Here is a 24318-nt window from a genome sequence, read left to right on the forward strand (position 1 = left end):
CAATTAAACCTCAGTGTTCACATACACACTAATATCCTGGCTAGGATCTGGGCTCTGTTTGTACTTGAAACTCAGTCACCCTGAAATGAATTTTAGAGTTCATTTAATGAAGAAGGCTAAAAAAAATAGCAGATAAGGTAGCTTTTATCCAGCACCATTTGATTTCATTAAGGTGGACCTATTCTGCTTTTCTGTTCTTCCAAGTGACAAATGTTTAGAATAAATAAAGCCAAATTCTCAAACATTGAGGTACAAACATTGTATGTACAAGCAATTTTAAACGGCTCTAAGTGTTTGGTACATATGTTTTTTTCTGCTCTTCGCTCTGTATGATGTCAAAGAGAGGGTCCTTATATGGTTATCAGCATAGAAGCCCCACCCACGTGCTGGTCAAGTTTTTGTTAGTGAGGGGAAGCCAATCAGAAAAAGGCTGGCTCGCTCAAAGACCTTGGTAAAAATAAGAAAAATGATTGGACTTCCCAATACGATTTAGCCATAAGTTTGGCTAAGATTTAAAGTAAAAGATCAACTTAGCTGCACAAAGGCCTCGTATAAGATAAACAGGGACTATTTTGACCCATGAATCATGCAAAACTGAAGTTGAAGAGTAATACATACAGAGCTGGAAATGAGTAGAACAGGCTCAGGTAAAATAGATGCTTCATGGTCTAAAAATGACCAAATATATGCTTAACGGGAAAGTGCGAGTTTTATCTGTTTCACACTCGATGCCATGAGAGGAAGAAAATACTTATCCTTGCAATGTAAAAATATTTCAGCTTTAAGAAAAAATATGTTTGATCCCAATAAGCTGACTTTCTCCTGTAGGGTGAGGACATTAGCCAGAAATGGAAGACAAGCTTATTGTTAGCAGAGACAGAACAAAAAAAAAAAATAGGAGCAAGGACTTCCTGGTAGATTCAGAAAATGTGCCATTTTAACTCCACTCCAGGTACTGGTCGTACTCCTCTTCCTAACTTCTGCTGTTTGGGTGAATATTTGTGCCTTCGTGTGTGTGTGTGTGTGTGTGTGTGTGTAGGGGGGGTTTACGCATAAGAATGACTGGTCTGCAGTGGTTAAGGCAAAAAGTCAGTTTTACTTTTCTTAACAGGAAGTACTTCCTGTTAATTTTAAGTTTGAGTAAATTAAAAGCTGATGTGTTTTTGGGTTGTTTTTTTTGCAGAAAGTCAAAACCTGTTTGGTGGGTGAAACTTTGAGTTTCACATAAATACTGATCATTGGGATACTAGTGTGCAGGTAAATATACTCAGGTGTAAGAACGAGAAAATGGACTGGTTGTCCGTGTGACCTGAATGAATTTAAAAATGACTGTTGGTCTTGTGTAACAGTTAAGCTGCGTAGTCGAACCACCCCACCCTCATCCCACTGAGCTACCACACAACCACAACAAGCAAGCCAATCCCACAGCTCAGTGACAATATATACAAACCATAATATCTTTCACATGTACATTTACATTTTAAGGTCATAAAGCCAGTCACTATGTACACTCTGTGCCATTTATACACTTTTAAACTCCTCAGCATACGTTGGAAATCTTCTCTAAAGCTCTTGTAGAATCTCTCTCCGGTGCTTCAAGTATAAGTTCATTCACAGGAATTATCACTGCTGCCAGGGGAAACACATACACCTCGTGTCGGCAGTATTTTTGCAAGTTAAAAGTAAAACTTGCATGAAAATACAGGGAGGCAAAGCACCCAGTTGAAGAGAAGAAGACAGGCAAAGACACTGGGTGGCCACAGGTACAGCCGTGTGAGGATGTTCCCACTGCCAGCAGCCAGCAGCACTTTTTTAAAGTGACTTTGAAAGATAAAAAAATAAAACACAAGTGATGGAAGATAAGAAAAACAAGGTTGATTGTGAGGTAGAGTCACAAACTGGTACACTAAAGTGGGAAAAATAAAGGTAAAATCTATGTGGTGAAGAGGCTCTGTTGAGAATAAAAAGTTTTTAAAAAATTATCTGCATCTTTTGGATCGCCTGAGCTTTAGTTTTGCTCTGGTTTACATTTAAAGAAGGAAAGAAACAAAAAGATTAAATTGATATTTCAGGTGGTTGACTTGTCTCTCAGCTTGTCACATTCACACCTCAGTTAGCACTCTTAGTTCATAGCAAGTAAGATACTGTACAATTAAAAAAAATTTAAAAAATAGCATTACCTGTAACTAAAAAAGAAACCTTAACAACAACAACAATAAAAAGAGAGAGTATAAATCAACACAGATGTTTTGGCTGCCTTAAATACGATGCAGACGTGTTTCTTTTGTACGAGAACCAGAGAAAAACACAGCGTCAGAATGATACAGCTAAAAGGTAAAAACACCTTTTCTTAAAGATTAAAGATAAACAAAAACCCTTCAGTGAAAACTTCAAATATACTTTCTGTTAAAGTGGGCAGATCCTAAACCAGCCACGCCTCCTTCTCCATTAAAAAACCCCAAAAAAACCAAAAAACTACACAAAACTTGGTCCCTCCTCTTGTTTCCTGTCAGGCAACTAATCGTCTTTGATTCCTCTCTCCGATCGCATGATGACATCTTGTCCGCAGCTCTTTGACGAATCATTACCTCACTGGTCACATGATGTCACAGATCTGTGAATAAAAATGTTAGTCCCACCTTCCAGCAAATAGCTCCCTCCAGCCAATCAGTAAAAGTACACTTAGTTCTGCCGGACGGCAAAAAAATGTGTTCTTTGTTACAAAGCGTCACTCGATCAAACCACGCCTTTAGCCCCGCCCTCCACCTGTCCATCAAACGATGCTGTCGTGCAGCAGCGGCTCAAAGTCCGCGTCGCAGGCTGCGGGCGGGCTCTCCTCATCGCTGCCTGGCAGCGGCGTGTTGATGTGGACACCGGCCAGCGAGGACATGGACTCTTTACTGTCAGGGTGGGGCTTGTCATTGAGGGACAGCTGGGAGGAAGAGGAGGAGCAAGAGGTTTTCTCAGGGATGAAGAGAGCGACAAGGAAAGCGATGACCACGGTGCATGCCCCTAACAGGAAGGGCGGGCCTGGGATTAGCGCTCGCTAGGAGAAAGGGAGAAAAATAAAGCTAATTTCAACAACAAAGCACATTTAAGTGCAGTTAATTACTGACATGAGGATGGAGTCACCTGCTAATTTTAAGCCTAAAATAGCCAATCGTGTGAATTACAAAAAAAATAAAAATCACTGTAAAATTGGTATGAAGTGAGACACTATCCTTACAGACCAAAACCACTTCTCTGTAGCAGACTGTAAACTTGTTTACTTTTGCTGTAAAGTTGCATTTTGCAAGCCGCCTCAAGTGGCCATTAGAGGAACTGCAGTTTCTGGCATATTCAGTTTACAGCCCTTAAGACTTCTCCTTGGCTTGTGTTACTTTTAAATTGTTGTGGAAAACACATCTAAAAACAATCAATGACTCCACGACATCACCGGAACCTAAATAAAGGTTCAATAGGAAGAAAATGTCTTTATTTATTTCAAATGGCTGTATGGAATTAAGTTCCTTCATCCCGCACTTTTCCTGTGAATGTTGAAGGTGACCACATCCCAGTTTTAAAGCCCCAACTTTAGAAGATGAGTAAGGTCATTTTCTCATTGGCTTCTTTGCAGTCAGACTTCTTATTGGGACCATATAAGGCTCACCCTGCTGGCTACTAAAGATAATGCTGATTTAAGGCACTACAGCACAGACCTGGAAGCCATAGAAGCGACAGGCTTCTCCAGTAGTACCTACTTGACTTGACTGTTCCCAGTTTTGGTGACAACAATAGAGAATGTCGAGGAGATGGTGTACCTGTTGCTCTGTCTATGGCTTTTTGTCAGACTCAGGGACCACAATGCTGTTTTTTTCAAAAATGCTGGTTTTGAATTTTTTTTCCAGAAGTCACTAGTCACTAGAAGTAAGTAGGTACTAGCGAAAAAGAGGCATTACTGTCAGGATTGGAGTGCATGCTGTACCTCAGTGGGACTGTCCAGTGGCAGGGGGTCGATGTTGTAGTCTCCCTGGATGGGGTCCATGGAATTAAACTCGACGTTGAAGAGAAAGAAGATGAATCCATACAGAGCTGGGCCGAGGCCGTTACACAGACCTCTGATGCCTGTGATCATCCCCTGCACCACGCCTGCAACAGGGCGGAAGAAGAAAGGTCATGAAGGCGCAGCAATGCAAGAGTTATTTTACTTCCTGGTTAAGTAACAAAAACCACAATCTGAAACATCTATTACACAACAGTGACCTACTGAAGTGAGAGAGGACAGATTTTATTTGTCACCTTGTTTATCGGGATCAGCAGACTGTGACACCAAAGCAGAAACTGCTGGGAAGGTGATGGAGGACATCGCTGCTACAGCACCAGCAGCCCACATCATCCTGTTGCAAATATACATATTTATACTTGGTTAAAGATGTGCATATCTGGTCTTTTTGTGAGTTGGAACTTAAAGCAAATACCAAAATGTAGTGTAAATAATTGCCTGCTACACAAGCACACACTCAGCAACTCTCACCATGGCTCTGATCCAAAGCCGTACCAGGCCAGCTGAAGGATCTGGAAGCCCAAACCTAACAGAACAGTGTTTTTAGTACCCAGAGTTCTCATCAGCAGAGTGAGGAAGAGAGTCTGTGGGCAAAGAGGAGACGAGAATTTACAATTATTTAACAGTTCACTAGAATTTATTAACATCTCTTATCGTAATAAGCAGTGTAAGTATAAAGTTGACAGAGAACAAGTCACCCAAGTGTGTATGTTAACTATCAGCCTAAATATTTACTGATGCACTGCTTATGAGGGTGAGTTGTTCTTCTTGTTTATGGAAACTAAAATAAAACAGCGATTTTTTTCAATTATATCCTAATGTGTGTGTAAAATAGGCTTATATTTAAAAGGAGTAATAAATAGCCTCTAACGTGTTGGTTACCTGAGCTACAATGGACAGAATGCCCACAACTCCTATAAAAACAGCGAGGGTCGTTGAGGAGAAGTTTATGACCTGGAAAGAGACAAGAAATAATTTTTATTGATACTATATAAGACAACATAATTTTGTTCCACATTTTTAATTGATAAAACAAGAGAATTGCAGCTCAACATGGGTCAAGTGGGTAGTGAATTAATTCTAAACATATAGTTAAGATCAAAGTAAGCAGATATTCACACATCAAAAGAGTTGCAGCTTCATGCCCTGCCAAGAGCTCCACTTAATAAATAAGATGATATCATCTGCATAAAAACTAACATTGCAATGTTCAGTTGAAAAGTAAATATTTATGTACAGAGGAAATTGCAAAGGCCCTGATCTAGGCCCACAAATCTATGATTCGTTAATTTTGTCTTACCTAAATTTGTTTGTACTCTATGAATTCATTTATGACTCCCTCAGAACATGAAGGTCTAGCTGACTTAGAAAATTAATTCACACAACATTCAACTAACTACTGCTTATAATGATTATGATTATTTTTGCAGTTTGGTCATTTACAATTTTCCAAAACACCATAAGCCATAAAGTCTCAGAATTAGAATTAAATGCATAAAATAAGACATAAAATATACATAAAGAAAACCTATTCTTACAGGCGTTATCCAATCCTATCTTCTTCATTCATTAAAAACTTCCATCCTTGCTGGATGTCATCACTTATAGTCAGATTTCAGTGAATTTCTAACAGATCAGTTGCGCCTATTCTGGCATCCTCCTCGGACACTATTGTTCCAGTTTATTCAGTCAGATTTTCTCCTGGTTTTTTAGCTCAGCGTGTGGTCTTCTGTCTTATATCGCCACCTCTTTCTCAATTTCACCTCAAGGTAAACATGTCTCAATGTGAAGAGACATGTAAGTGTGCAGATTGCACATCGAGTTTCCACGAGTTCACTGATTTCAAATAATTCACTAATATATGCACGGTAGAATAAACAAAAATGGCCTGTGAAAGGTTTATGAATCTGTCAGTTACTTTGCACATATACTTATTTTTTGTGCAGGTAAGAACATTTTTACACACATATTTCAGAATGAGGAAGACTTAATGTAAAGACAGACACAAAAGAATGGCTGACCGTCGATGCAGCAATGTGATCCGTGGCTTAAGTGTTTCACGCTACAGCTAATGACCCTGTCTGCTGTGTGACTGTTGGTAGATTCGTGGTAATAGTATTCTTAACAACATCAATACCAGCATTGACGCTAATATTCTTGGAAAATGAGTGCGTCAGGTGGCTCACCTGTCTCAGGTAAAGGAAAAAACTGGAGTACTGTCCGGCCTCAGGTAGGTAAGACAGGAACACGGTGATACAGATCAGTAAGACTGTGGAGTCCTGGCCCACCTTCCTCAGAGACTGAAGGAGAGAGATAAAGAAAGAGAGAGGGAGAGAGAGACAGGAAATACAACACCGAGGCTGTCAGATGATCAGTTAGTCTTCAGTTAGTGTCTGGGATTCAAAGGGTCAATGTTACAGGTTCTGACGTGCAAATGACTTGCATCTCATTTCTCTTTATTCCCCCCCCCCTAACAGAAATGAGCTGTCATGCATTATATAATGTTATAGCATCATTAAATTATTAAAATAAAGTTACTGCGTTGAGGAACATTTACATACTGTGTCCGAAAACAGAGAAGAGAGTCAAATCACTGAGGAAAGGCTTCATGCAACTACAAAATACACTATGACTTAGGGCTGGGCGATATGGCCTAAAATCCATATCACGGTATAATTTGAAGCACGTGCAGTAACGATATATATCGCGATATATTCTTTTCTTCTGTATAACGTATTTTCCACACTATAAGGCACACTTAAAATCCTTTAATTTTCTCAAAAATCGAGAGTGTGCCTTATGTATGAATTCTGGTTGTGGTTACTGACCTCGAACCGATTTGGGCGTGCAGAAATCTGTTAAAAAATGTTTTAGTACAACTTTGGTAAGCTGCACTGCTTGATGGATTGTCAGAGCATTACGGCTGCCATAGTGAAGAGCTTCGGAGTAATCTGGGTCAAAAACTACGTCCTGTTCAGATCCCAAAGTCAAACGAACAGAGTTAAAAACGGTCTAAATTCTTTCATCTTTAATAAAATCATCAACGTTGCTGCTTTTCCAGGTGTAACAATTGAGTTTAACATCCAGGCATCCATGAAAACAGATTTATTAAATTTAATGGAGTTAGCAGGTTAAGTTAACAGGAAGTTAGCTCGCTAGTATCGGAAGGTCGGCGGTTCGAATCCACTTAACGGCTACCCTGAGGTACCCCTGAGCAAGGTACCGTCCCTACACACTGCTCCCCGGGCGCCTGCTTAGTGGGCTGCCCACTGCTTCACTGAGTGAATGGGTCAAATGCAGAGAAAAACAAGTAATTTCCCCATGGGGATCAATAAAGTATCCATTATTATTATTATTATTATTAGTACCACTTAAACATAACAGACCATGTTCTGACTGAGAGATTTTTGAAACGAATTAAAACGTACAGCTCTGCTACCACTTCCAACATAAGTGAAGACAGAAAACGAAACAGCAGTGGCGTTTGCAGGGTTACTGAAGTTGGACTACCTGGTATATAATGTTGTGCTACGTGATTGCTAGCGACACAGCTATGTTAGCATAACATTAGCACAGTGAAGCTGGAGGATGAACGCCAACTTTTTTTTCCACTCCATAAAAGTTAACGTGAGGGATTCTGGTGGTCAGGGACAAATGCAATCGCATAGCAGGATGCTATACACGGGCCAAACTTCAGTCAGGAGAATAACTGAGATTATTCATCCACAATACGAGGTTTGTCATTAATATACTGCAACAACATGGGAATAGAGCAGCTGCGAGAGAATTCAACATTAATGAATCAATGTTACAGAAGTGGAGGAAGCGCAGTTTTTGGCTTTCCCCATATTTCAAAAGTGCTTCATCTCTTTGCTATGACTGTCGCTCGCCATAATTTGCAGAGGATAATGGTTGTAGCCGCTGCGATGCTTTCGACCAAAACAGGCGCAGCTTGATGACATCATCAACATGCGCTATCACGGTAGAGCGGTATAGTCAAAATCTCGATCGTTGGCCAAATTTATATCATTTCTATCGTATATAGTTTTTATCGCCCACCCCTAACCAGAGTAATCTGATTTGAGCTCATTATTTAACCAGCTAATCAAATATGGTTCTGTAAACGATTAGTTACTGACAGCAAATGGGTCGGCCTGCTCCCAGGAAATGGGCGTCCCCCAGCTGCTGAGCCTCATCTTGTCAGGCAAAGACTCGGGCACGGCCAGCAGGATGAAGCAGATGTCAGCCAGAGCGATCAGCGTGGCCACCAGAACCACCAGATTGTCCCCGTACCAGGCAGAAAGGTACGCTCCGATGGCCGGGCTCGTCACCAGGCTGGCTGCAAAGGTGGCCGACACCTGAAGGGATGAATTTCAACAGAGCACAGCTCAGGTATTTTTCTGTCCTGAGTCATGTCTGCACACAGATTAAGCTGATCTGTCAGTTTCTTTTCGTGTAAGATTCAGTTTCAGGAATTCAATACCATCAACAGTCTGTCTGCCTGATGCACTGTTTGATTTTAGGGGTGTACATTAGGACTCCTTACCAGACCATAGGCTGTACTCCTCTCTCTCTCATCCGTAACATCGGCAACGTAGGCGAAGATGACTGAGAAAGTCACGGAGAAAGCTCCAGACATGGAGATCATGGCGAAGTACCACCTGGAGGAAGTGAAAAATAGATTCAGTTTCAAGAAGACTGATACGAGAATTTAAACTTCTCTGACTCTCTAATTGACTGAAATCCAGCAGTGAATTGATTTTTGACAGGCACACTGAAATATTTCATTAAAAGATTGACTATTTCACTCAGGTCGGATCCATTAGAGCAGCAGTTCCTAACCTTTTACATCTGATGTAACTGCCCAGCAACACTGTTTATGTTCAACTGCATAATGCTGTACACATTTTAAACTCAATATCAACTAGTTTGAACTCTTTGTGTCTCAGTTTAATCAACAATGTTACTTAAGATTCTAACTCACATTTCAATTGCTTGAAATCTTGCTATTTCAACTATTAATTTGTGTTAGCTCAGAAGGTAAATGCTAGCCATACTTTCCGATGTAACCTTTTTTAGTCATAATATTGTTGCAACAGAGAATATTAGAGTCCTACCAGGGGCTGAGCCTCATCAGAGGGATTGGAGCACAGGTGAAGAAGACGGTGACCAAAAGGAAGGACCGCCTGCCCCATACATCTGACAACGCACCAATCAGAGGCGCAGACATGAATGACAGCAGACCCTAGAAAGGCGGAGTCAATGATAAAAACTGTTTAAAAAAGTTTCAGCAACAGTGAAATATATCTGTGTGGTCATGCCATGCTTGATTCATCTTTTATTCATGACGGTTTTCTGTCATTATTACTTATCACGCCTAAAGTCTAGATATCGTTCAAAAATGACCCATTTCATTGTAGCTATTTTCCTAAATCACTGTTACACCCGTTTAATCTGTATAGCATCAACAGAATGAGTCACAAAATGGAAAAGTTGAGTTTCTTACCTTCACGCCCTGAATGAGTCCATTCATCAGGAATGTGTGCTGGGGAAATGTTTCATGCAAAACCTAAGAAAAAAGATACAACACCATCACGGATGAAACAGTATGAAGCAAGGTACAGAATGTATGCAGTTAGAGCTGGAAAGTCTTGGACAACTTTCACAATTTTTCATTAAAAACTATTAAAAATAAAACAATCAAGCCACTGGAAATAAGGCTGTGTATAAAAATAACAGTAATTTCTCATTGGTTAATGCAAAGGTTTTTTTTAACCCCTCAAATTACATCTTATGATCTATACTTCATTCACACTCTGACATCCCTGGACTCGCACCAGTTTGCATACAGGGAGAACCGGTCAACCGAGGATGCGATCGCCACAGTGCTGCACACATTACTGAAGCACTTGGAACACAGGAACACCTATGCACGGCTCCTCTTTGTAGACTACAGCTCGGCTTTTAATACCATCCGGCCATACAAACTCCGTCCCAAACTCCACCAACTGGGACTTAACTCCTCTCTGTGCAACTGGATTGTGGACTTCCTCACTAACCGTAGACAGAGTGTCAGAGTGGGTAAGAACACCTCTTCCACCCTTGTGGTCAACACCGGTGCCCCTCAGGGGTGTGTTCTGAGCCCTCTGCTATACACTCTCTTCACCCATGACTGTATTTCCTCCTGCGCGTCCAATCTCATTGTTAAGTTTGCAGATGACACTACAGTGCTCGGACTTATATCCAACAATGATGAGACAAACTATAGGACAGAGGTGCAACAACTAGAGTCATGGTGCCACGACAATAACTTGGTCTTAAACACAAAAAAGACCAAGGAGATCATTGTAGATTTCCGGAAGAGGGGTCATAACAACCATCTGCCTCTCTTCATTGGCAGTGAGGCGGTGGAGAGGGTGAGCAGTTTTAAATTCTTGGGGGTAACTGTGACCGAGGACCTGTCCTGGGGCAACCATATCACCTCAGTTGTACGGAAGGCCCAACAGCGCCTCTACTACCTGAGGAGACTGCGGAGCGCACACATTCCCAGATCTCTGATGTTGAACTTCTACAACTGTGCCATCAGCAGCGTTCTGACGTATGGATTTCTAGTGTGGTTCCCCAGCTGCACCAAGGCCGATCAGCAAGCACTCCAGCGGGTAGTGAAAGAAGCTGGCAGAATTATTGGAACAAGTCTGCCAGAGATCAGTAATATCTTCCCCACTCGCTGTCTGAGGAGGGTGCACAGTATCCTGCGGGACCAACATCACCCTGCGCGCCACCTTTTCCATCTGCTGCCCTCAGGGAGAAGGTACAGGTCTATACAGGCCAGAACATCCAGACTGGCCAACAGCCTGTATCCACAGGCTGTGAGGCTCCTGAACTCTCTGCCCTCCTCTCACGGACAATAACCATATCCAACTTCTTAATAGCAATGAACTGGTCTGCATTGGTGCATCACATCTTTATTCTCTTCCCCCTCCTGCCCCCCCCCTCTTTCTTAAATAGATAACTATCATATCTGATATCATATCTCACAGTACAATAATATTGAATGGGTTGCATTGTTGTATTTTGTCATGTTTCTCAGGTCTTTGTCTGAATTTCTACGAACATTATTGCTAAGGATTGTCTTATTGCATTGGAGTCACACTGGGTTAAATATGTACACTTGGGTTTTAAGGGGTATTTATTATTTTCTTCTTTTTTTTGGGTTGTAGCCTGCTGCTCAAAATAACTTCCTGCTTCTGCAAACTCTCTGCAAGCCTGTTTCCTGTCAGCCTGTGACTTTTAGCCTTTCTGAAAGACACACACTGTTCAACCCCTGAATGCAATATAAACTCCAGATTATATTATTAATGCAATGGTAATAATGATGATTATTTAACAATAGCAGTAAAATAATTTCCCTGCTCCACACCCCAAACGCAATTTCATTGTTCTTGACAATGACAATAAATAAATAAATACTAAAAAAAAATAAATACATATTTAATTTCCAAAGTTTAAAATTTAACTCATCTTGATCTGCAACATATATGCTATTTATGTACTTTGGAACACAAAGGACTAAGATACACCTGCTAATCTTACAAACAATCACAGCCAAATTTCCCAGATTAAGGTTTAAGTCTAGTCCCAAACTTAAAGAAAGACTCAGTGGAGATCTCCACTGAAAATATTTATGGTCTAGGACTGGGAAACACACATAATCAAAACACATAAAATTACTCTGATATTCTTTTACCATATTTAGATTTGTATTATTTTAATGCTTTCAAATGCATGTAGATGAGATTTGTTAATACAAAATCACTACTTTTTCTAATGCTTTACATTTTGACAAACCTACATTCACAAAACCAAACCCTCTTCCAGAGAACAGAATAAAGACTGGATTACTACCAAAGGGTTCATTTTGGTTGTAATAGGGGTTTTGTCCCATATTGATGTAAAATAGCCATATAGTGCCAGTCAGATTTGAGAAGGACAATCCAATAATATAGATTTTTCAACATCTTCTTCTAACTATAAACAATATAGCTCAGTCTTAATTCAGTAAGTGCTAAATCCATTGTAAAATGCAAAGCAGACCTGGAAAAACGGACTAACAGTGAAAAGGACACTGACATCATCTCTGCAATAATGCTGCCTACACAGCATGACTAATTTTCATTTCTTGTTCGGTCTTATTCACACGGAGGCTTTGAATGAACCGGGGTAGCTATATAGATGTTAATGTAAAAACCAATCGGTGTTACTCACAGTGAGCATGGGTGTGGTGAGTAAACCCCAGGAGAAAAACTCCAGGAAGATCACCACCACGGCATGATACACACTGGGCCTGCCAATGCCCTGCTGGAGCTGAAACGAAAGAGAAACAACACAGACATGTGTCATATGATCATGAATGGATTTTAAGGTGGTATTTCAGCAGGACTTTAAACAATCATCCATTGAGTTTTAATGGTTTCCCTTCGTTCCAGGCCCTTATTTTGTGTTTTTTGGTACAAAAAGTCAACTTTCACAGACAGACGCTGGTTACCTGCCATTTTTTGTCTCAACATGACATTATCATCATCACATGGTAATGTTGTTGAGAGCGGGGACTGTTTCCAACATTGTCCCCTAGGGTCTGACATCTAGGATTTGCCAGTGAATACTGAAATTATTGACACACCAAGTCAGAATTTATGTGCAAAATATTTGCAAAAATTCATGGAAAATCTTTTGTTTCTTCTTGCGTTCCAGAGCTAAAACGTCACATGATAAAAAAATGATTCTCGTGTCTTCCAAAATTAGGTTTTACTAATAAATCCGTGTCTACTTAATAAGGTTGCAACATGCCGGTGAGAGACAGCAGCCTACGATTGTCATCTTTTCTCCACCTACCTGGTACCCCTCTTATTTAGCGAATTATGTGAGCCATCACCACAGGTTGAGGCCACCATTACAACAAATGCCACCAGATAAAGGTGAACCACTGGAACACAAACGAATCTTCGTCGCACTCATACGAACCAAAGATTTTGCGTTCCTGCAAACAAATAACAGCGTTACAATCCTTCCTCAAACACAGTACCAGCCGCGGCCATTTTCTTCTCGCTTCGCCAAGGCTGCATGGCCAGAAGCATGAAAAGCAAATCATCATTGTTGTCGTTAAAGCTTGGACCAGCGTGACTATGAACCAGACTTGGTGTGAGGCAAGATTTACATTTGTTTTTAACTGGATTTCAGTGTTTTAGAAGCATAAACCGAGGTAATGGTTTTTTGGAAGGGATAAACACATAGGGTTAAATAAGACACTTTTTATGGCAGACAGGTAAAACTGCAGTCTCAACTGAACCCATTTTCTAACACGTTTTAAAGATGATTAAAACACAGCGAGTATTAAAACTGGAGCACAGCACATGAAGTGATTACCAGCCGGCTGACACAGATACACAGGATTTAGGTGGCAAATTGGACCATTTTCTATATTTAGTTTGACTAAAAGCAGGTTTCACTAGCACACATTAGAACCACATAGATTATGTGTTACTCTTGGCTGTCCTTCTGTACAAATAATTTTCACAAGAGCAGGAGTGATGTGGAAAAGATTCCTGTACGACCAAATACAACATTCTTCTTTAGTGACTCCATAAAATGACACGATTAAGAAATTATATTTGCATAATTTAAAATTATGGGTAATAACTTTTGTTTGTTTGTTTTTTGCAGGAATTAGCCAATTTGTGTGGCAGGTGTTGTGGGAAATAAATACTTCTAATTACCACACTAACATGTACATCATGGTTATTTGTCTTTTTAGTGTTTGTGCACAAAATATTGGAAATATTACAAAACTATAAAACTAATATCCCCCATGTGTTATGTTTATTTAAATGTTGTTGTATTTCATTTATATTACGGTGTTAAAATCATACTAGAATACCCTAAATACATAACTCATTTAATAATTCTTTTATTTTTTATAGTATTATTGAAACAAATAAAAAAATTTTTTAAGTACTAACAGGAGACAATTGTCTACATAAATGTAATGTTTGTACAATTTGTGTTTAAAAAAATTATAAACAGAAATGAATGAAAAGTATAAATAATGAGATTAGAACATGTCAGAAAAGTTGTCATATATCACCATCTGAGGGCAGCTGGAGCTGAATGGTTCAACTGCATTTTTATAGAGAGAAATAGAAGAAGGCTTGGAGAAAATTGAGCAAAAATATTTTATGATTTTATGGTAAATTCTGCATGACACAAACCATAAATTGTCTATGGTAAATAGACAATAAATGATCAAACAGTAACTAAATATGAAGCTAATGCTGAGCCCAGCTTTTTGGACTTGCCTGGACTTTGTCAGCATCCTGAAGTGATAAAAGGTTTAGTTTGAGGCTTTGCAGAAAGATCTCTGCTGAAGCCAAAGCACATTTACTCCATAATGCTATATTATTACACAACGCACTTAACCACCTACCTGAGCGTTACACAGTGGGGCTGTGTTTTTACAGATTTACTAGAGAGGTTGTAATGCATGTACCCAGATGAGCTGCAGAGCTGCAAAGCTGCCACTAGTGCTGTTGTCCTAAAGGCATTTACAGGCAGTTTCTACTAGACATGCATTAACTATGTACCGTACAACCATGCTTTCACCTTTCGCTACAATTAAATATTAAGTGACGCTTTTAAACTGCATTTACTGACCACATTAACAAACAACCCATTACTAAAAAAGCTATTGGTCTCTTTTAGTCTTGCTACCTTTGTTTATCTAGTTCCTGCTGTGATTTAAGTTAAATATAAAATTTAATTCCCGCCTCTCCTGTTTCCCCCATATCTTATTGTTAAGCTCTGTCACTGTGTTAGGTGTTCCTCTTTTATTTTGGTAGTCTTTATCTTTTGTATTTAGTTTTACTTCCTCTGTTATCATTGATTCGTTTCAGCTGTCTTCCAGGTGTTTCCCCTTCCCTTGATTAGCCCCAGTGTGTCCTGTGAATATGTAAGCATCAGTTTCTTTTTGTCCTTTGTCATATTGTCTGCTGTATTGTTTGCTCTAACGACTAGTTAGCAAAGTGCTCTAACAGTTACTTTGCTGATGACCTCATGGTCTTAGTGGCTAGTTTTAAGTTTTTAATAGAACAAGATGTTCTTTTGGTAGATTTTGGTCACTTTCAGAGAGAAACAGATCATAAAGCTACATATGCTTTACACTATAGTTACCACATGTTTAATGTCACTTCACCTCCTCACTTGTTTTTCTTGCAAGTTCAATTTAAGCCTCTTACCAATTTAGTTTTCCATTTAATTGTAATTGTAGCAAATGATAGATGCATTTTGTATGTTCCCCAGGAATGTGTTACCTAATGCTTGCACTAGCTAAATCAGTTCAATATTAGGCTGGGTATTTTGCAGACATTTTAAGTGACAAACATGACACTTCAAATAATCCAAAACTGAAACCACTATGAAAATTTGCTACAGCAAAAATAGTGGCAGAAATATAACTTAATATAACTTAATCTTAACTTGGGGCAAATTCCGCAAAATATGTAAGTAAATAAGTAGACAAGTGTCCTAACCAATCAAATTTGAGTTCACGTAGACCAGAGGCTCCGAAAGTGTGGGGGGATGCACAGCCAATATTGTGGGGGGGGGGGGGGGGAGTGCGGTATGAAAGGAAAAAAAAAAAAAAACACATCGGGAGCAGCGCTGGGCTCTCCAAATCACGGACAAACAGTATCCCACATTCTTGATTTTTAGTTCACAAACACTTGTTGTAATGACTAACTACTCCTGACATTTTGGAGATGTTAGCTCTTTATACAGGAAAGTTACAGTGGGATACAAATAATATCAGGCTGATCCTGCCACGATCTGTTCCCCTGGTTCAAATCACAGACAAACATTATCCAACAGCTGTTTATGTTTTTAAACCCATTTTGCACAGAGAGACATTTTTTGAAAAATGTATTGATAGCAATGTTGAATATTATTACACAGGAAAAAACAACTACATGTAAAATAATCACACCGTGACGCCTCTGCCTTTCTAAATGGAGGACCAGTAAATCTGTGTGTATATGTAAGTGTGTAAAACCTGAAGATAGTCAGATTGTTGTATGTTGTCTCTATCTGCCATTCATCTCATGTAAACAATAACGTGGCGCACAGCATGACGTGAAAAAAGGCACATACCTTTGACGAACTCTGTATTCCTCGTCATGTAATACAGACGTAAACGCAAAAACTGAGTTTTAAACAATCTCAATTTTCGGTGATTCGAAAACGCCGTTTACGTGTGGACGAAAGGCCCAAACGCATAGAAACAGCTGCGTTTTCAAAAATACCCGTGTAGGTGTACCCGCGATCATTTTTTCAAAAAAAGTTTGGGAACCACTGACTTAGACAATGACTTAAAATAACTAAATAAATAGGTGCCCTGAGGCAATTGAAGATGGCAGCCGATTTGCAAGACTTGTTTCTAGAAGGTCTCGGGGTCATTTTTGTGAGAAGAAAATCATAGAGGACTGACTCTGTTTGCTCCATCTCTCCAAAACTTGGGAATTTCTTTGAGTTAGGTCTCCCACAACTGCTCCCGTTGATGTCAGTGGTTTCACCTTTGGACTCAGCAATTTAATTTTTATTTTTTTTTTGAGTAAGGCAGCAGGGATGTGCAGCTTTATTGGCTAAAAATTGGCTATGTTGACTGCTGTCAGCTTATAGGAAAAAAATATTCGTATTTTGTACCACATATCTTGGATTCAACTTAATGAACTTGATAGTGATTATTCAAAGATACCGATTATTAACAAGGTTAGGATTACGACAGTTATTAATTATAACAAAGACTTCTTTGTCTCACTCTGGAATAAACAACAAAAAACCCCAATAAACTAACAACAAATTTTCTCTCATGACAAAACCGTCATTTGAAACAACCCCTTAATGAAGCAATCTTAGCTAATCTTGTGCACCACATACATTTAGTCGTTTCAGTGATTTCCACTGAGAAGCAATTTAATCATTCAGCTTGTTAAATATGAAAAAATAGTGGAAAATTATACTGTCAATTATAGGTGACGCATTCAAGCGAAAAGCTTAAATCCAAAAAGATTATTTCCACTTAATGGTACCAGTTTAAATTAAACTCATTTATTATTGTCTATTATTGTTTGTGTTCAGAGACACTTTGGTGATAAACCACTAAGAAACATATTTATGAGGATCGCTTTGTTTGCTTGAGATAAATAGTAACAAACAAATTGTAGTCTGAAATATCTGTGAAGGCAGATGCTTTTTCCCTTTAAGGCAGAGGTCCTTCTGGCCTCTCAGTGCTCTTAATTTTGGCACACCTTGATCACCATACTTCAAACAATTATTCCCATTGATTAAACTTTAATCACCTGGCCTGGAAAATATCAGAAAACAGTGAATGTGCTGTCCATCACAGGTGATGTATTTATGCACCAAACAATACTACTGCTGTTTTATTCCTGGTTTATTATTGTCCTAAATCTTCTCATCAGATTTCTCCCAGATATCTTCTTTCCCTACTAAATCTGAAGATATTCATTTCACCGAGGAAGAAAAGCAGCAAATCTCAGAAAATTGTTCACACTTGCATCACAATCACTGGTGGCTATGGTGGGGGTCTTCAGCTTCTGTAAATGTCTGACTCGTCTTCATGAGGGATGTTAAAATGGACGCTGAGGCTGCGGAGCGATGAGTCTGCAGTGTGCGCCCTCCCCGGGTGAATTTCACGCATGGAGCTGTTATGTAACAGCTGATGGATCCGTCCTGACCACAGCAGCATGCACTAAGCTGCAGCCGTCTGTGTGCCACATTAAACCTGCCCTGTCCTCTCCCCGTTACTGTGCACTCACCTCCAGCCATTTTGGACCAGACCTGCTCTGTCACGGCTGATTATTATTATTAATATTATTATTGCTATTATTATTTTTAAAATAACAACACTGTCACTACTCAAACATCCCATTTTTGCCTTTTCCCCTTTTAGATTTGTTACGTTTTAGGTTTTTAATCATTTGAACAGTAAACACAGTAAAGTATAAATGATTTAAGCAGAAATTTCCACGTTTTGTTGGCATTTTGCTGTGAAAAACACTAAAAACAATCTTCTTTTTAAAGCTGCACTGATTTGATAAACCAGCCTTACGTCATGTGTTTAATTCCCTGTTATGTCATAAACATACAGCCCTTTAATTGTTTATTTATTTGCTGAGAATTGAGTATTATTATGGTTGCGTGGGTGATTGAACTGGACTGAATACACACGTCATTTATTGTCATTGATTATCAATATCTAAAAACACCTGCTGGACAAACAGAGCTGTGCGTTTATAAATGAGCAATAAAATACGAGTAAAAATGGCGGGTCGTGCACCCACCCCAGCTCCGTCCTTCATGATGATCTTCTTGACCAACAGCACTCGGCCGGTGGCTGCCGCCGGTTCTCCCGACGTCTCTTCGCACCTGCCGCGGGTCACGAAGCATCCGTGCCGCGTGGATATCCGCGGTTCTCCGGGCGCTTCCAGGGTGTCTACTTAATGAGTCCCCACGCAGAAGCTAAAACCGAGCTAACGGAGGATAACGATTACAGAAACGGTGACCGGTAATATCCACAGCACCTCTTTCTCTGGATCCTCCGTTCTCTTCAGCACCGAAACGTCCGCAGCAGCTCGGAGACGACGTCACTGACACTCAACACCCAGAGGACTTCCGGCTGGTGCTCTTTTCACAATAAAAGCCGAACATAGTCACGTCATTCCATAGACTGTATATAAAAGATTGAGCCCTCACTGTAATGTCATAAAGTTCGCATTTTGGAGCCTAAACGGCAGAGGTGGGTAGTAACGAGTTACATTTACTGAGTTACATTTACTTGAGTAAGTTTTTGAAAAAAAGTTACTTTTAAAGTACCTTTTTTGCACAATACTTTTTACTTTTACTTGAGTAAATTTGTGAAGGAGAAACAATACTTTTACTCCACTACATTTGCAAAATTCAACTCGTTACTTTTTAAAAAAGAATTCGTTTAACACATTAGATAACATCCGCCAGTGGAGTTTCCAGTAACTCTTTTACCAATCAGATGTGGCCATGCAGTCACATGACCAGTTTGAAACTGTGGAAGGCAGAGCGGGCCAAGCGTTTCAAAGTAGCGGACACACGGAAAGAAACACATGAAAACATGGCATGCGATTTTTTTTTCAGTCGCGTTATTCAGCTCCTGCTCAAACTGTACAATTGAATCTCAGGGGTTAGAAGTTCAAAGGTCACAATGCAGGGTCTCGCACTATACGGCCTGATGCTCTGATGCGACTTGAGTGCTCAAACTGTGCGTCCATAACATGAAGCTTATCATACAAAATCTGTCTCTCGCTCTCCCTCTCTGTCTTTCACTCACACAGACACACACCACCACCATCAACTTTGCTAAATTACTAATGAAACACATTGACCAGGCAGCTGCAATTGAGCAGCAATGTCCATCCAACTCATGGAATACGGAAGCGTAGTACGGATGCGTAGAGCTGCCACCCAGGCAAAAGAAAAATAGAGCTATATCACGTTATAACGTGAAAAGTATATTGTTCTAACAACATTATTACAATATACATAATTATCACGTTCGTACAATATAAATATTATATTGTACGAACGTACAATATAATATTGTACGTTTGAACAATATATGTTTGAACAATATCAATAACGTGATATTGTTCAAACATGAAAGGTATATTGCACTAACATGAAAAATATATTGTTAGAACAATAAACTTTTCACGTTATAACGTGATATAGCTCTATTTTTCTTTTGCCTGGGTGGCAGCTCTATGCTTCCGTACTCGGATGAGCTTGCCACAGTTCTACAAGTTGTGCCTCCATCTCATGTCCACTGCCATGCTGCTCCGCCTTTTCACTTTCATTTCTGCTTGTGCGTGCGCAGTGTGAGAGGCTGCGTTGAGGGGCGACAGGATTTCAAACAGGTTTGATTTTCTTGCGACCATACGATTGATGATTTGGAGCTGGTCGTGAGGTGTTAATCGCTTTTCGTTACCCCATGTATACTACATGATGCATGACACACGATTAAGGCGAAACTCGGGCCGATCCCCAAAAAACGGTTGCGCGACTGAAAAATCGGCTCAAAATGGGCCAAAAAAAATTGCACAGTGTATGCCCAGCTTTTGGAGGCTAGCTTCATCCAACTCCCTACCCTGTGGTTGGAAGGGGTGTTTTTCATAATTTTGCAGCCACGCAGACTGAGGTGTTTATCTTCTCAGGAGGGCCATGGAGAGATTAGAGGCTACATCGCAGCTCCAGTCATGGCCAGGGCTGGACTGGGACAAAAAATCGGTCCGGGCATTTTGACTAGAGACCGGCCCACCAGGTATTAGGCTATAGGAAAAGCCATAAAGCCTTTGAATGAAAACAGATGCTGTTGTGACAGTGATGTACACTGTCTTGTTGGTATATGTATGATTTCTATACATTTTACGTCAGATAAAAACTTTTTAAATGAGAATAAGAAAGAAAAGTATTTCTTTGTGCCCCCCTTTCCCTGTTAATGCCCTACCTGGCCCCCCTGGGAAAACTTTGCTAGACCCGCCCCTGTACAGTTACCAGCTGTTAGATACTAAAAAAGGATCCTGGTGTTATTTGTCTCTCAGAAACAGTTCATAGCTTCCCTTCAACTCATTCATGTGACCTAAAAGGTAAACCTGTTTCTCCATCACCTGTTCAGCTCTGATGATTCAGTAAGAACATCTCCTGGTTTCATCTTCATGTTTCCCTCTCACCAGATAACCAAACCGACATCATGACCAGCAGCTTTTACAGCCCTGGCTCCAGCAAACATCAGCTGATACTCGAAATTAATATTAAATAAATGCTAACAACAGCTGATCAAGCGCAACATCTTTCTGGCACAAAGTGGGTGATAAACAAGAGAGAAAAGCCGATCAGCTGATCATTGATCAGTTTCATGATTGAAGTAGCAACAGGAGAGGGAGGGGGAGAGAACGAGAGGAGAAGAGGCAGCTGGCAGCGTAAAGACAGAATAACTCCAGCTTTGTGTCTTTTTCCATTGTAGCTGAAGTACAGGACAAACTCTGTTTGTTTTCAGCTCAATACGAAACGCGTAATATTTTTTCTGAATGCGGGACGATTCTGTTTGTACAGGATGGTTGGAAACTCTACTAACCTTATGAATAAAATAAAGTTCACTATCAGTAACATCATAGCACCCACCAGCTGTATAGAAACTCTGTCATGCTAGCTAGTAAGAGTTATTGTAACTGACTGTAAAAAGTCAGCACAACGAAAATAAACTACACCTGAACTTGGTTTATATCTGACCCAGATAGACTGCAGGTCATAACTTCTTACCTGAAGTTCATTTCACCTGCAGCCGCCTCGGGTCTCTCCTCCTCCGGCCTCACCTTTCCCTCATCCACCTGCTGGCTTCTGTGGAAGCTCCGCCATAGCCACCACCAAACAATTGAGTTATTTTTTACACATGACCAGCATCTGGCCAATCCACCACCTCTCATTGTTTATACTCTTACAAAAAAAAAAAATCATCGGCCCATAAAAACGAAAAATTACCCGGTGGGCCGATGGCCAGTCCAGCAATGGTCACGGCTTCCATCACTGTCTTTCCCCAGAGTAACAGCCAAACAGTGCAAGGAGGATCTATTGGTTCTTATTTTAAACTTAATCTGGAATTCATTGCAAACTCTTTGTGTGGGATATGAATGACAAGATTTTGTTTTTCAACAGGAGTTAGTAAAAAACATCTCCAGTGTGATCAAATGTTCTTGCCAAACATCTGCAGCTTGGCAGTGTATACATTACTATAATGACCAGACCTAATTCTTTTGAAAACCATACATCTTTCCACAGGTCTCAACTTCATCAGACATCACCTAGACACAGAGATGGATGACTCCAGCACAAACAGCAGCCTAACTGGCTAAGATGATGGGTCCATGGGGTCAGGAAAGCCAGAAGTAGGGGAGCTGGAGAGGTACCTTTCATGCCCATTCACTGGAGGTGTGGATCTATTGCATGGCTTTCCTCACATCAAGAAGCTTTCGATCAAAATCAGTACAGCTCTTCCTGCATCTGGAGCTTGTGAAGGACTTCTTAGTCATGCAGGACTCCTGTTCACTGCTAAACAGTTACAGCTTCACAGAAAGAACCTTGAGAGCAAACTGCTGCTGAAGCTTAACCATCACTTCACTGAGTGAAGAAATGGCCCGTTTTTGCTAAATATGCAGTAATAGATGCACACCCATACAATTTATGGTAAACTGAGCTGCCTTGTATGGACATATGTTGAAGATGCCTCGTTCTAATGGTTTCTCTGAGGCTGCTGTGCCATTTGGAGCAAAAGTGAATGTAAAGTTTACAGCATATCTTGTCACTGGAAATTGTTTGCACTGTTTATATTATTTACTGTAGGCATTGGTGAAAAAAGCCTTATGTTGTGAAAAACTGAAATCTGGAAATTAGAATTGTTGTGCCTTATTTTGTTGATGTTTTTACATATATTCCTTTTGAAAATACAAAAATTTGTATATTTATTTATTTTTGTTTGTCTGATAGCATTTATTTAAAAAATAAATCGGACATTTCAAACAGTTACTCACTGAGTAGTCTTTTCTCCAAGTACTTTTTTACTCTTACTTGAGTAACTTTTTTGAACACTACTTTTCACTGTTACTTGAGTAATAATATTTTAAAGTAATGCTACTCTTACTTGAGTACAATTTTTGGATACTCGACCTACCTCTGCTAAACGATTCAGATATTTTTCTTCACAAGCAAAGGGAAAGTTAACAGATTACATTTCAACAGTATGGCTCAGTTTTCCTACCATTACCTTTTCAGTAATACAGTAACATAATGGATTACTGTACTAACTATTAGGGCTGGGCCATATCATACCGTTCATGGTAATACCGGTATAATGTTGGGCAATGATAAGAAAATGAAATATTGCAATAGAATATCGGTAAAAGGCGCATGCGCAGTGCCTTTGTTTTCATATGCACATGGCCGAAAAAGCATGGTTGCGGTGACGGAGAATGAGAAGGGCGAAAGCGGATCGTTATTTTTGGTAGAGCATGCTAGCGGGCCGTCGTTATTACCGTGTTTTTTGGAAAATACGGCACACTTAAAATCAATCCTTTGATTGTTCTGAAAATCGACAGTGCCCCTTATAATCCCGTGTGCCTTATGTATGAATTCTGGTTTTGTTTACTGACCTCGAAACGATTTTATGTCGTACACGGCGCTCGAAAATCTGTCAAATGTTTCAGTACGACTTTGCTAAGCTACGAAGCCGCACCGCTTGATGGATTGTTGGAGCATTATGGCTACCGTAGGCAGGAGCCTCGCGGAGTGATACGTACTGTGCTTCAACATAATATTACAGTATTGTGTGTGTATAACCTCTTTTTAAGTTTTGTGGATATTATACATGGTTATGCTGAGGATATGTCGGCCAGTTTCCACTGGAAATGCCTTTTGGTTAAAGTGTCAGCAAGGAATTTACATTCGCACTGTTACGTTTTTATATAACTTTAATGCAGATAAAAAAAACAGTTGCTTGTTTAAGTGAAAATACATTAATGTTTTTTTTTTGCACTAATAAAATTGTGGAGTTGTAAAGTATTTTGTCTAGTGTCAATTATATCGTCAGTTATATCGTTATCGCAAATTTTCAAATGTATATCGTGATAAATATTTTTGGTCATATCGTCCTGCTCTACTAACTATAGTTACAACTATGCTGTTACTCTCATATCAAAGAAGAAAAAAAATGCTCTTCAGTCGAGTGGATGCAGACTCAGCATCAAAGAAGGGTTACTGAGGCACTATGTCTTTTGGTAACGTTTATTCTTGGAGCATATCAACTCATAAGTCATCCACAGCCAGTCATAGTTAAATACCAGGCCTGGGTTTGCAGTCAGTCAACTTCTATGACAAAGTAATTACCCCTAGAGACTGCTAGAATTAAAAAGGCAAGGGGCATAAATTTCTAAACAATTATACACAAACTAAACTGAAGTGTATTATTAGAGCAATAATACAAAAGTATCTGAAAAACAAACAAACAAACCTAGATTTATAATACATCACAATAAAATAAGCCGCAATTGAAATATTAAAATGGACATACTCATGTACAGTACAGAAAAGCAATAAGCAATTGTGTTTTCCTAGCTAATATCTAAAAC

At 39.7% G+C, this 24318-nt stretch overlaps 1 protein-coding gene across 2 annotated transcripts; it reads right to left on the minus strand.

Moving 5' to 3' along the window:
- Positions 1 to 2634: 2634 nt before the first annotated feature.
- Positions 2635 to 18741, minus strand: slc71a2a (solute carrier family 71 member 2a). Of its 2 annotated transcripts, none has more exons than XM_026174523.2 (12): positions 18454 to 18741; positions 12308 to 12406; positions 9549 to 9611; positions 9160 to 9287; positions 8589 to 8703; positions 8182 to 8400; positions 6229 to 6342; positions 4925 to 4996; positions 4514 to 4626; positions 4279 to 4376; positions 3965 to 4128; positions 2635 to 3046 (listed from the first exon to the last, which is right to left on the minus strand). In XM_026174523.2, the coding sequence occupies exons 1-12, from the start codon at positions 18469 to 18471 to the stop codon at positions 2774 to 2776; spliced, it is 1476 nt and encodes a 491-aa protein (XP_026030308.1). In that variant the 5' UTR covers positions 18472 to 18741; the 3' UTR covers positions 2635 to 2773. The 2 variants fall into 2 exon arrangements, with proteins under 2 accessions (XP_026030308.1, XP_026030307.1); XM_026174522.2 differs by lacking the exon at positions 18454 to 18741 and adding an exon at positions 12935 to 13074.
- Positions 18742 to 24318: the final 5577 nt, after the last annotated feature.

This window comes from Astatotilapia calliptera, chromosome 7 (assembly GCF_964374335.1).
Source record: "Astatotilapia calliptera chromosome 7, fAstCal68.1, whole genome shotgun sequence".
NCBI lineage: Eukaryota > Metazoa > Chordata > Actinopteri > Cichliformes > Cichlidae > Astatotilapia > Astatotilapia calliptera.

Coding starts and splice junctions, on each gene's coding strand:
- slc71a2a (XM_026174523.2), bottom strand. Junction 4,627..4,924: donor TTCTGTCCATTGTAGCTCAG/GTAACCAACACG, acceptor CTTTGCCCACAG/ACTCTCTTCCTCACTCTGCT. Junction 4,377..4,513: donor GGCTTTGGATCAGAGCCATG/GTGAGAGTTGCT, acceptor TATTTGCAACAG/GATGATGTGGGCTGCTGGTG.